Source organism: Diceros bicornis, chromosome 8 (genome assembly GCF_020826845.1).
Source record: "Diceros bicornis minor isolate mBicDic1 chromosome 8, mDicBic1.mat.cur, whole genome shotgun sequence".
Lineage (NCBI taxonomy): Eukaryota > Metazoa > Chordata > Mammalia > Perissodactyla > Rhinocerotidae > Diceros > Diceros bicornis.
Window position 1 is genome coordinate 71,529,854 of NC_080747.1, and position 13,779 is coordinate 71,543,632.

Here is a 13,779-nt window from a genome sequence, read left to right on the forward strand (position 1 = left end):
ATGTAAACTTGATACGCAGGCTGTTCATCATCTGTCTGGTCCTGCCTTCTTGCCTAGCAGCATCTCTCTATTCTGCTTTTCTTCCCTGTGCTCTGGCTATGACTGGCTGAACAGCAGGGGCTCTGTATTAGTCTTTGTTTTCCCTGCTCTTTGCATGTGATATGTAGTAGGTGCTAGTAAACGTTTGTGAGTGAACAGAGCCCTCATTCACCTTCTTACCCCGCCTCTTCTCTGACTAGTGTAAACATTCTGTTTGTTTGGTTTAAGTAAGTAGTGCTAGAGTGATTACGAGTGCAGATTCTGGAAGCAGACTGCCTGGGTTCAAATCTTGGTTTACACCACTCGTCAGCTCTGCAATCTTCGGCAAGTTATCTCTTCTCTGTGCCTCATTTTCTGCATCTGTAAAATAAAGACAGTAATACAACTACCTTATAGCATTGTTTTGAGGCTTAAACGGATAAATACACTAAAGCCCTTAGAACCAGGTAAGTGATAAGTGCTATATAAATGGCTTTTAAGGGTAAAATCTGTCCTCTCTCCATTCTCACGGTCTCTGCCTTCAGTCCTGTCCTCATCGTCTTGTACCTGGGTCATGGTAACAGTCTTCTTGCCTCTAGTCTTGCCTCCCTCCAAACCAACCTCCACACTTTTGTCGAAGTGAGTGAGCTTTCTAAAATACAAATTGCTTATGGGTTCTTTACCCTGTTTAAAAATATTCTCTGGCTCTCTAAGCAGATGAATTTGATGAATTCTTTGCCTACTTCTCCAGCCTTATCCCCAATCTCTCCCTCACTGATGCCCACGTTGCCAGACCCCACATATATGTTCAGTTTCTTGAACACATTATTTTATTTTATGACTTTGTTTCTTGCTGATATTAGTCCTCTATCTGGCATCCTTAAAGACAGATGCTATTTTCTTGTACTAATTATTCTTTCATTTCTATTTATTGTACTCATCAAACTGTCACTCTGCCTTATAATTTATTCATGTACATGTTTAGTTCCACTGCTAGATTATGAGCTCTTGCAGGGCAGAAATTATGGGTTAGATGGATAGTCAGCCACAATATAAAGAAACTTGGAAACTCATATCTAAACCAGTGTATTTCGTTGAATCTCATTCAAAGTGATGATTAGATCATAGGCTTTCTTTTTTGGTTTAGTATTGGAAGTTCAAAATCTTTTATCTCTGCCTAAGAAACTATTAGAACAATTTTTTTTTTTTTTTGTGAGGAAGATCAACCCTGAGCTAATATCTGTGCTAATCCTCCTCTTTTTGCTGAGGAAGACCAGCTCTGAGCTAACATCTATTGCCAATCCTCCTCCTTTTTTTCCCCAAAGCCCCAGTAGATAGTTGTATGTCATAGTTGCACATGCTTCTAGTTGCTGTACGTGGGACGCGGCCTCAGCATGGCCGGAGAAGCTGTGCGTCGGTGCATGCCTGGGATCCGAACCCGGGCCGCCGGTAGCGGAGCGCACACACTTAACCGCTAAGCCACGGGGCCGGCCCTAGAACAATTTTTAAAATTGGGTGGGGGGAGGTGGTTGCGGTAGAGGTATGGAAGGGGAAGGGGAGATTTATCAGCATCTCTGGGAAAGAGACTGTGGTTGGAAAAAGTGGATTCTGAAATTAACATTGCCTGGTTACTATTTAAAAAACCATATGCAATTCAATTCAAAATATAAAGTTAAACTAAAGGGTAGAATGAGATTTTTTATCAAAAGACGGCATAAAGATTGAAAAGCACTCCTGTTGAGACCAGCTGAACCTGTATCATATAAACTGCTTTTCTTTTTTTTTTTTTGTTTATTGCAGTAACATGGGTTTATAACATCTGCTTTTCTGATAATACGGAGTGAACTGTTATAAAGCAAATATTACCAGATCTCTCTTACTTCCTGTAATTCTTAAAAAGAACCCTTGGGCTTTTTTTTTTTTGAATTTTTACAACTCTTCCTTTAAATTCTATTCTGCTTTTAAACTTCTTTCTTTTGGTAGTACTTTAGTAAAAACCGTGTATATCTTGAATTTTTATTATGGAGAATACAATATCCTTTATGGAAATTAGACATTTGTCCTAGTTTATAATAGTGCTCAATATGGAATATTTCTTTGTTTCTTTTTTCTTTTTTTTTTGGTGAGGAAGATTAGCCCTGAGCTAACATCTGTTGCCAGTCCTCCTCTTTTTGCTGAGGAAGATTGGCCCTGGGCTAACATCCGTCCCTGTGTTCCTCTACTTTATATGGGACGCTGCCACAGCATGGCTTGACAAGCGGTGTGTCGGTCCACGCCCAGGATCTGAACCTGCCAACCCTGGGCTGCCGAAGTGGAGCACACAAACTTAACTGCTACACTACTGGGCTGGCTGTAGAACATTTCTAATACAAAACTCTTTTTTGGGTAAAACCAGCTGATTTGAGGTAAATATATATATACTCTATTATAAAGAAAAATAACACGTTTATAACTTTGTCTCAAACTTGAGATAGAACCTTGGTCTTTGTTCTAGATTGGTTTTGACCTTACATTACTATTTATAGGTGGAAAAAGGATAGACGTGGAAATAAAATCACCCACCCCATTTCTGGGAAAAACATCTTACAATTCGTTGCAATAAAAAGGAAAGACTGTGGAGAATGGGCAATCCCAGGGGTAAGCATTAAAATTAAATTAATGTTTAAGTTCTTTTTAGTTGCTTTATTTACTACAAAGTTACTGTATGTGGCTCTTTTCTACTCCATTTACCTCCATTCCTCCTCACTTCAATTAGTAGTTGTTTTGTCATTCATCACTGCTGTGAAGGGACATTGTTAATAACAAGTGTAGGAGCACGGCTGTTAGAATCTGAATCTAATCCTAAAGCCCTTGGGAAAGAACGTGGACTTTGGAGTTAGACCTAGGCTTGTGTCTTGGCCTTTCCACTTCGAGCTGAGTGATGAGTTCAGACCCTCATCTTTAAAGTAAAGTAAAATCCTACTTCATAGGATTACTGGAAATAGCACGTAAAGCACCTGGTATATAGTAGGTACTCATTAACGTTGGGTCCATCTCAGAACTCAACCCCTACTCCAAGCCCAAGTTAAGATTTTTAGCATTTGTTTTGTTGAATTCTGATAATTTTAGACATAATAAAAAAGATAACTTTTATTATTGTTTCTTATAGTTTTTAAAATTTCCATAATATCCTCAGGAAGAGTGCACTTCTGTTGAGTTCTTTCAGTGGTATATTTGAAGTGGCTTTTTAAAAATGTGTATTGTGAAAAAAAATGTGTATTCTGTGCGGCAGAGGGTTTTATATTTTATGCCACATTGTAAAATGGAGATAGTTTGATGAGAGGATGACTTATACTGCTATCTGCAAGAATGGTTTTTTCTTTGTAGGATAAAAATAGAATGGAAATAAAGATCTCAGCTAACTGTGATATAAGCTTAGGCTAATTATTACGAGCCAAATAGTGAAACTTCACTCATGCTGAGTGCAGAAACACAATAATGATTTTATTATAGGATCTTATGTTTTCATTGTCATTTGAAATTCTGATCAGTCAGGGAACTGTTGTTACTGATACTATTTTGAGAGTCATTCATCTAATCAGTATATTTTGAATATCTGCCTTTTGTCAGCTAATATTTTAGAATTTGAGGATATAACAGAGCAACATAAACAAACATCCCTGTCCTCTTGTTGCTCACATTCCAGTGGGGGAGACATATAAGATTTTTTTTTTTTTTTTTTGTGAAGAAGATCAGCCCTGAGCTAACATTCAATGCCAGTCCTCCTCTTTTTTTTTTTTTTTTTTTTTGTGCTGAGAGAGATTGGCCCTGAGCTAACATCCGTGTCCATCTTCCTCTACTTCGTATGGAATGCTGCCACAGCATGGCTTGATAAGCAGTGTATCGGTGTGCACCCAGGATCCGAACCTGTGAACCCTGGGCCACCAAAGTAGAACGTGTGCACTTAACTGCTTGAGCCACTGGGCCAGCCCCTCCAGTGGGGGAGACATATAAGATAAGTAAGTTATTGTATGTTAAAAGGTGATAGTACTAAGAAAAAAACTAAAGCAAGGAAGGGGACTTGCTTTAGTTTTGCAATTTTAGATAGGGTAGTTAGAGAAGGTCTCTCTGAGAAGGTGAGATTTGAGTAAAGATGTGAAGGAGGTGAATGAGTCAAGTATGTGGATATTCTGGAGAAAAGCATCTTGGACAGAAGTAATAGCAGATGCAAAGGCCCTAAAGTGGGAGTATGTCTAGCATATTCTAGGACCATTGAGGAGGTCAGTGTGGCTGGAATGGAATGACCAATGGGGAAACTATCAACTTGTGTTCTTTCTTGCCTCCAGGCTTTCTTTCCTTAGCTCGGGTTTGGAAAATACCAGGAAATGCATGTGATTGGCTCAGTTTGCCATAGGCAAACCTTGGACCAATTATTGTGGTCAAATATATGAGGTACCCTGATAGGCTGCTTCTGCTTGAAACAAATGGTTTAGAGCAGAGCATATCACAGAAGATTGGGGATCGTGATTATGGGCAGATAGAGCAGTAAATGTCCATTGCATCACTCAGTAAAAATTTGTTGAATGAATTAAAGGTTAATTTTTTAATTTTTTTAACAAAATTGTGACTCTTAGGGGATGGTGGATCCAGGAGAGAAGATTAGTGCTGCACTGAAAAGAGAATTTGGTGAGGAAGCTCTCAACTCCTTACAGAAATCCAGTGCTGAAAAGAGAGAATTAGAGGAACAGTTGCACAAACTCTTCAGCCAGGAACATCTAGTGGTAAGAAATGGTGGTTCCTAGGAAGGATTTAGTCCTGTGGATTAATGAAAATGACCTGAAGTTCACCTGGAAATCTGGTAGATCCTTCTCTGAATAGAGTGAAATACTTGTGTATTTGAAATACGTATTCATAAGAACAACTTAAATCATAGTAGATTTTCACTGTAAATAAATTTCTACTTAAAGTTTTATAGCCCCACTTTAGGTCAATAACATCATTTATTATAACACTTTTCCTCTTAGTTTTTCTTTAGATTAGTTGTGAGCTAATGTGACAATGAAGAAGCTGTTTTCTTATACGTTGAGTACCCATCCAATAGAAAATATTTTTTATTTGCATGAATTCAGCTCTTTTGAAAGGACATTTACATTTTAAATTGTGTTATTCAGAGTTTTTCTGGTTGATAACCATTTAAGTCTCATGTCTGTTTTGTCTGCATATCCTTTGTGATTAAAAAAAAAATACCTTATAAGATATATGTGTACTAATAATAAGGAAAAGTACAGATTTTCTTTTCTTTTTTGTTGGCTTTTGCTTGGATTGCTTTGTTTTCTTTTTAGAATTGAGATTTCTTAATTATTTATCAACGCTGTACAGTTTTGGGTCACATTTGTGTTAGATCCAAATCTTTTCATGTATTAATAACTTAAGTATTAATCTTTACTAACTTTATTTATAGATCTCCTTTGTTTAACTAGGAGAATCTGCCTTTGTATTTCTGAAACTGTAGTCACAGAAATTGTTAAAATAGAAAAGTACTTAAATTATAGAGACTTTAAAAAAATCATATGGCCCAAATATGACTATTCTCAGATTCTTAAATTAGAGTCTGAGGTGTTGAGGGTTTTGTGAATTTTAATGCTGCCTCAAAAAGTTCTTGAGAATATTGTTCCCTGGGAAATTTAAAACAAGCATATGGAATGCTACATTAAAGGTTCTATGATATTTACATTTATTTTTTTTTTATTGTGGTAAAAAACACATAACGTATAATTTACCATCCTTACCATTTTTAAGTGCACAATTAAGTAGTGTTAACTATAGGCACATTGTTTTGTAATAAGATATCTACATTTATGATTCTTTTTTTTTTTTGGTGAGGAAGATTGGCCCTGAGCTAACATCTGCCAGTCTTCCTCTTTTTTTGCTGAGGAAGACTGGCCCTGGGCTAACATCCATGCCCATGTTCCTCCATTTTATATGGGACGCCTGCCACAGCACGGCCTGACAAGCAGTGCATCGGTGCGCACCTGGGATCCGAACCCGCAAACCCTAGGCCGCCACAGCGGAGCGTGCATGCTTAACCACTTGCACCACCGGGCCGGCCTCCTACATTTATGATTCTAATGAAGGTAACGTGTCTGCTCTACTCATTCCTGTTTCACTCTAGACTTTTTTTTTGTCTGCCTCCTTTTAAAAATAGATATATAAGGGATATGTTGATGATCCTCGAAACACTGATAATGCATGGATGGAGACAGAAGCTGTGAACTACCATGACGAAACAGGTAATTTTACTGATGTTTATTAAACTGACTAGATTAGAAGTTTAAATCAAGCAGCCTAGTAGGGCACAATTAATTCTGGACTATTTTAGTGTCTTAAGCCAATCAACTGTTGATTATAGGATTATATGAAACCAAAATTGTTGATATTAAAAGAATACATGGAAGAAAGCCTTAAAAGTGCTACGAGTAACTAATTTCCTTTAAATTAAGGTTGAATTTGTGGACTAAAATTATGTGCCTTAAAGTTGTCAAATTGTTTTATAGTATAAGTCCATTTGTGTAAAACAAAACCAAAGCAACTGGAGATTTGGGTAGGAAGTAGGAAATATAGCCCTGATTAAGGAAATGGAATTTATATCTGTTTTGCTGTTTGAAGTATTTTTATAATAAGTATGTGTTATTAAAACACAAAACAATATCAAAAAAATTTCCAAGTATTGAAAAAATTTAAAATGAATGCTTTTTCTGGTTGGTGAATTTAAAAACTGGGAGCGGGGGGGTGGGGATCAAATCTGTTATTACCAGAAGAGAGGGGAAATTTGCTGTCTTAAAAATTAATTATGGGGGCCAGCGCAGTGGCACAAGCGGTTAAGTGCACGTGCTCTGCTGCAGCGGCCCGGGGTTCACTGGTTTGGATCCCAGGCGCGCACCGACGCACCGCTTGTTAAGCCATGCTGTGGTGGTGTCCCGTATAAAGTAGAGGAAGATGGGCACGGATGTTAGCCCAAGGCCAGTCTTCCTCAGCAAAAAGAGGAGGATTGGCAACAGATGTTATCTCAGGGCTGGTCCTCCTCACACACACACACACACACAAAAATTGATTATGATCTTTAATTTATAACATTGATCACTTCTCTTGCATCACATTGCTAAATTGGATGACTTTTAAATATTTTGTTTTCATCTGTAGCATAATGAAATGAGGGTACCATATCAGGTACCACTGAATATTCTACTCTTGGCTCTTTTCTGAGATGTGTAACCTTGTATACATCACTTGTTCTCTTGGACTCAGTGTTTTCACTTATGAAATGAGCTGGAACTAGATCTGTCACTTTTACATTCTGTGCTTTTGCTCGTTGAACTTGGGAGAAACTCCCAGCACCTTTTCCATTACTTCTATCTAACTACTCTAAGCAAGATATTAGAAGAGTTCATCCTTGTGGTATTGAGAACTTAGAGGAAATATTTCAGAGGGAGAAATATTCAAATGTAATGTAGAAGCAGGTCTGTATGACTTAAGTACTGATAAATTTGTTAGCTAATTATTTTTGGACTTAAAAACAATAACTGGTTCTCTAGCGGTTGATTATATAGTTTATGAGTTGTTCAAATCACTGTTTTCACCCTTCCTTTCTCTTTAAATTAAAAAAAATTTCTCATGATAATTCAAAATCTCTGCCATATCTGAGTCTGATTGTGATGCTTGCTTTGTCTCCTCAGACCATGCTTTTTGCCTTTTAGCATGCCTTGTAGTTTTTCTTGAAAAGTGGTTGTGATGTATCTGGTAAAAGGGACGGAGGCGAATAGGCCTTTGGTGTGAGGTTTTGTGTTTATCACTAGGAGTTGGACTGTGCTCACTGTTTGCTGTAGCTGTAGGTATAGGTGTCAGAGGCTAAAATTTCCTGTCGTGTCCCTGTTTTCGTCTTCTCTATTGTTTTTGAGACTTCTAGAGACTTCTAGTCTAGAGACTTCTTCTTGCATAAGGTCTGAGCTGTGCAGTTCTTTCAGGTGTGTTCCCCTGTTATTAGACAGGAGCCCTGCTGATGTGGTGGTCAGGTGTGGGGGGAGGGAAATCATAGGAGAACCTATGATTAGGTCTTAGTCTGTTAGTGAGTCTGTGCCTCTGGGCTGTGATCTTCACAACTGCTTCTCAGCTTTCCCCCTCCACCCTCACTCTTCTTAAGTGAGGCAGGAGGGCTAGAGGGAACTAGAGTTTGGTATTTCCCTTCCCCTAGGTAGGTTAGGCGTTGGTAAAATAGTTTTCCTTTAGGGCAGAATGCTCTGGGTATATTTCAAAATGGTTACTTTCCCCCTTTCTCTGCTGGAAGCAAGTGGAGATTTTTTTTCTCCAGTCTTCACCCTGAGAACCTGCTGGCATTTCTGGAGGTAAAACTCATGAAAATGGGCCCTCCCGTGCATCCCAAGATGGAGCCTTCAGGAGGTTTTATCCCTCAAGCTAGTCCACAGATCAGTTTCCAGAAATTAGTCAGTTACCTTTTAGATGTTCCTACCAGTTGCTGGCTCCAGTGGTGGGCTTCTCTTCCTGGTAAGTTGTGATTCTCTGTATTTGCCTGTCTCTCTGGTTTTTGGGGTGGCAGTGCGCTGTGACCTCAGTTCTCTGATGGATCTCAGAAGAGTTGTTGATTTTCAGTTTGTTCAGCTTTTTCCTTGTTGTGAGCGTGGGAGTGATGACTTCTAAGCTCTTTACATGTCAGGTTGGAACTCTTTAAACCTTTTAGAATTTTGTTTTGTGTAATTTATTAGGTGACCAGAAGGGGAGAGGAGTAAAAGAACTTTTTATACATTGTTAGTTCTGATACAGAGCATGTTAGAGGACCCTGTTGTTTAGATAATCAGATATTTCCACGTAACTTTTGGATTCAGGTTTTCTTTGATTCTGGTACTCATTGATGGTTGGATGTTGTAGCTGCAATGAGGATACACACTTTAGTATTTCATCTAGTATGTCATTTTAGTATTGAAATTTAGAAACCTGTGTGCTAAAACATCTGATTTGTTCTTTTCTTTTAAGAAGTAGCTTTATTATTTTATTATAAAGATAAAGCTAATACTTGTTAATAGTAATTTATTTAGAAAATAGATGATATAAAGAGGAAAATTTAAAAAGCACCAATTATTTCATTTCCTAAGGATAATCATTGTTAACATTTTGGTTTATCTTCTTTCAGACTTCGTATAGCTGTTTTTAAAATAAAAATGAGGGCCGGCCCGGTGGCGCAAGCTGTTAAGTGCGAGCGCTCCGCTGCGGTGGCCCAGGGTTCGCCGATTCGGATCCTGGGCGCGCACCGACACACCGCTTGTCAAGCCATGCTGTGGCGGCATCCCATGTAAAGTGGAGGAAGATGGGCATGGATGTTAGCCCAGGGCCAGTCTTAATCAGCAAAAAAAAAAAAGAGGAGGATTGGCAGATGTTAGCTCAGGGCCAATCTTCCTCACACACAAAAAAATAAATAAAAATAAAAATGAGCTCATACTGTACATTCTGTTTTGTTACTTGATGCTTTCACTTAAAAATATATTATGGACATCTTTCCATGTCAGTATATACAGACATGCTTCATGTTTAATGACTATATGGGAGTCCCTTGTGTAGCTGTCCCATCACTTATTTAATCTGTGCCCTATAGATGGAAAGTTTGGTTATGTCTATTTTTTTTTTTTTTTGTGAGGAAGATCAGCCCTGAGCTAACATCCATGCCAGTCCTCCTCTTTTTTTTGCCGAGGACGCCCAGCTCTGAGCTAACATCTGTTGCCAATCCTCCTCCTTTCCTCCCCACTCCCAAAGCCCCAGTAGATAGTTGTATGTCATAGTTGCACATCCTTCTAGTTGCTGTATGTGGGATGCTGCCTCAGCATGGCCGGACAAGTGGTGCGTCGGTGTGCACCCGGGATCCGAACCCGGGCCGCCAGTAGCTGAGTGCATGCACTTAACTGCCAAACCACAGGGCTGGCCCCTGGTTATGTCCATTTTTTTCTTTTTGGTTATAAATAATGTGACCTTGAATATTTTAACAAGCTTGCCTTTTTATTTCTTTAGGATAAATTCTTTGAAGTGGAATTACTCAAATGTTTTTTTTTTTTTTTTTTTTTGTGAGGAAGATCAGCCCTGAGCTAACGTCCATGCCAATCCTCCTCTTTTTGCTGAGGAAGACTGGCCCTGGGCTAACATCTGTGCCTATCTTCCTCCGCTTTATATGGGACGCCGCCACAGTGTGGCCTGACAAGTGGTGCATTGGTGGCTGCCCGGGATCCGAACCCGGGCCGCCAGCGGGGGAGCGTGTGCACTTAACTGCTAGGCCATGGGGCTGGCCCACTTGATTGTTTATTGTATTCTCAATGCCTAGTACCGAGTCTGGTGTATAAGAGGCACTCTGATGTTTGTTGAATGAATGCTCATAAAGAGCATTTGATTTTTAAAAGCTCTTGATAAACATTGCCAAATTGTCCTACAGAAATATGCCTTTTACATTACCAACAGTGATTGAGAGCACTTATTTTTTGATAATTATAATTACAAATATTTTAGTAAATATATTTATATGTATTTATAAATATAATTATAAATATTTTATGGTTTCTGGTTTGGTGTCATGCTTAGAAAAGTCCACTTACCTTAAGACTTTAAAATGAGTCCACCAGTAATTGTTTGTTTCATTTTTTTACATTTAAATCTGTAATCCCTCTGGAATTTATTTTGATGTGAGGTTTCATGCTTATTTAATATGAACTCTTCTGTTTTTTGGATAATATTCTTTCTTATAAAGAGAAAAGCTTTCCTGCTGGTGCCACTACTAAAAATTTAGAAACTTGGTTAAAATATTTGGAAAATTTGAGACATTCTTTTAATTCACTTGGCCACCTAATACAATGATGATTTAAGATTATTTTTAGCAGGAATACTTGAAGATATAGAGTTGTGCTGAAAAAGAAATTAATAAATGAATTACTTGGTAGTGTTTTTTCTTTGGTAACCAGGTGAAATACTGGATAACCTTACCCTAGAAGCTGGAGATGATGCTGGAAAAGTGAAATGGGTGGACATCAGTGATAAACTCAAGCTTTATGCCAGTCACTCTCAATTCATCAAACGTGTGGCAGAGAAACGAGATGCACACTGGAGTGAGAACTCTGAAACTGACTGCGGTGGTCATAGCTCAAAATCTCCACGTAAGCCAAAGGCCAAGAGAGGAGCGGGTACTGAAAAGAAAGCAGTAATATAAAAAGGTCAGAGCAGGTCACTTTCAAATTATTTTGTTCACTTTCAAAATGATTTGCATTTATTTGCATTGAATAAAATTAGTAAATATGCTGAAATGGAACACAGAATATTCTGCTTTCCAATCAAAAGGAATATAAACAATCATATTTTGTATGCATTCTCTATAAGCATGGCTTTAAACCAAATTTAAACAACTGATGTTTTTTGAAGAATTAAATCTGAATAAAGAGAAATTTCGGATCAACCATAACTTCTGCCTTCCGTCTAGTTCTTGTTTGTCAGTTCTTTTTTTTCCCATTGATCTTCTGAGCTCCGAAGGATGTTCCCTCCATGTCAAGCTCCTTTAGGAGAAGCAACACCGTTGTCTAATCTGATTTATCTTTAAATTATTTGCTTCACATTTTGCTTCATATAATCTTGTTGAAGATGATTTCAAAAATGGGAACCTTATGTATTCTTGAGAGTCATCAGTTTTATGAGGAAATTTTAGTCACTCTTTTAGTCAATAAAGATCAAGATCAGTGAACAAGAGCTCATTGTCTTATGTTCAAAAAGTCTGAATTAAAAAATGTGTCCAGTAAATTAGTAATTTAAATTGATTTAAATATTTATTTCACACTACTGTAATTGTATTTGTCATAAGTGAACTAAAAATAGATGTTCAGAGAGGCATTGAAATCAGACGGAGACAGAGGGAGGTCTGGGAGTTGAAGTGTTTTTTCTTAGGAAGGGAATGTTAAGGATTGAAATAGGTTTTTGAGAGACTCACTGTTAACATAATTCCCAGAGGAAAGGAAAGAGTTGGTGTTCTAGGTGTTGCTGGAAGCAGGGAAGAAGGAGGAAAGTAACACTGCCTTGTCTCAGGGACGTGTGTATCACATTCTGGTTGAGATCTCCGAGATATCTGGCTAGTTGGCAAGGTCCCATGATATTAACTCCTGTCAGCCTGAAGTAGGGACTGGCCTAATTCCACCTTCGTTCAGCTGGACTACACATAGGGCATCTGAAGAAAAGGAGGCTTAGGGGACAGAGGCATGGTTGTTTTCTTTTCTTCAGACATTTGAAAAAGGCCTTCGGCTTACTCTGTAGCTAGAGGACAGACGTAGGGCTAAGGTAAATCAAAAGGGTCTTTTTTTTTTTCCGATTTAATGTCAAAACTCCTTTGGTGGTAAACCTGAACAGTTGAACTGACAGGAGGCTTTTTCCCCCATAGTGTGACTAAGTTTTGCTGAGAAACATTAGAATGTTTGATTTCAGGATGCTGCCTCAAACCCCTCTGGAAGAGTTATAAGGTTTATATATGGTATTAATTTTCTAAAATCCATAAAATCCTGGTCCCTGGGTATGTAATAAGGGACTTGTGGTTGACAAGGATGTGCTGCTCATTAGGTGAGGGGTAGGATGACCTCTCAGCATGAGAGAGTCTGATTCTACTTTTACTCTTTGGCAGGAGGAAATTGCTTCTTCCTAGCACTGATAGAATTCTGTAAAATCAAAACTGCTTACAAAGGCTCTTGAGAAAGTTTGAACAACTCCCTGAAGAATGACATTTCCTTATGTGTAATAGTTTTGATACATTTAAATTGACATTAGTAAAGATCTTAGCTTATATTAAAATTTTATTTAAAGAATGAAGCACATGGTCTATAGATAATAAATTCTTGGTGGCATTTTGGAATTTTTACTGGAACATTTACAAGGTAAGCAGAATGATAAAACTATAAAGTATAGATAAGATAGAAGTAGATAATTTTCTGATTACTGTAGGTATCCAGTACCATCTAAAATAGAGAAAAATCAGATTAAAATTTTAGTTTTAAGACATTTCTGGAGGAACATCTGGTCTTATATCCTATATGATATTACTTCATATTTGATCTTTTTATATTTTAGATACAAGGAATATTTTTTGGTTTTTTAGAGACATTTAGTAAAATAAATAGGAATAATAAATACAATTTATTGATTATCTACATTGTATCACTTAATTCTTACAACAATCCTGTGAAGTTAGGTGGTATTATTCCCATTTCACAGATGAAAGTGATATTTAGAAAGGCTGCACCAAGGTTTATTCAGTAAGGCACAGAGCTGGGATCAGTCCTGGTCTGCCTGGTTCCAAAACCTATTCTCTATCTGTTGTACTCCCTACTAAAGTTATGAAGCTTTTATGATTTGTTCCTGTACATAGGCATTTGGAGGATTATATATTACTTAAGTAGTACTCATGTTATCCATAGTAATTACAGTTATGGTTTGTGCCTTGAAATTTAAGGGCCACTTGTGATGTGGCTAGCATTTTGAAATTGTTTGCATAATTTTGGCCCAAAGAGAATTTATTTGATAATATCTTAACCTAAAGATAAGTGGCCACAATCAGTGTTTGTCTTACCAGCAGGTGTTCTTGAGATTTGAAAGCATTTAAAACTCAAATAGAAGCACATATTAAACTTACATAAGACCATGACTACCTAAAAAGCTAAGTATTTGGTAGCTAAAGAGGGCACTTGAAAATTCTAACCACTTTTA

At 37.7% G+C, this 13,779-nt stretch overlaps 1 protein-coding gene across 2 annotated transcripts in view; it reads left to right on the plus strand.

Annotated features, from left to right (window-relative positions):
* The window catches only part of NUDT9 (nudix hydrolase 9), a 29,460-nt gene extending 17,960 nt beyond the window's left edge, over window positions 1–11,500 (plus strand). For both annotated transcript variants that reach the window (XM_058547463.1, XM_058547464.1), the window contains 4 exons: window positions 2,544–2,655; window positions 4,632–4,778; window positions 6,203–6,287; window positions 11,007–11,500. In XM_058547463.1, the coding sequence (XP_058403446.1) occupies window positions 2,544–2,655; window positions 4,632–4,778; window positions 6,203–6,287; window positions 11,007–11,251 (589 nt within the window). In that variant the 3' untranslated portion in view covers window positions 11,252–11,500. The remainder of the gene's footprint in view (window positions 1–2,543; window positions 2,656–4,631; window positions 4,779–6,202; window positions 6,288–11,006) is intronic.
* Window positions 11,501–13,779: the final 2,279 nt, after the last annotated feature.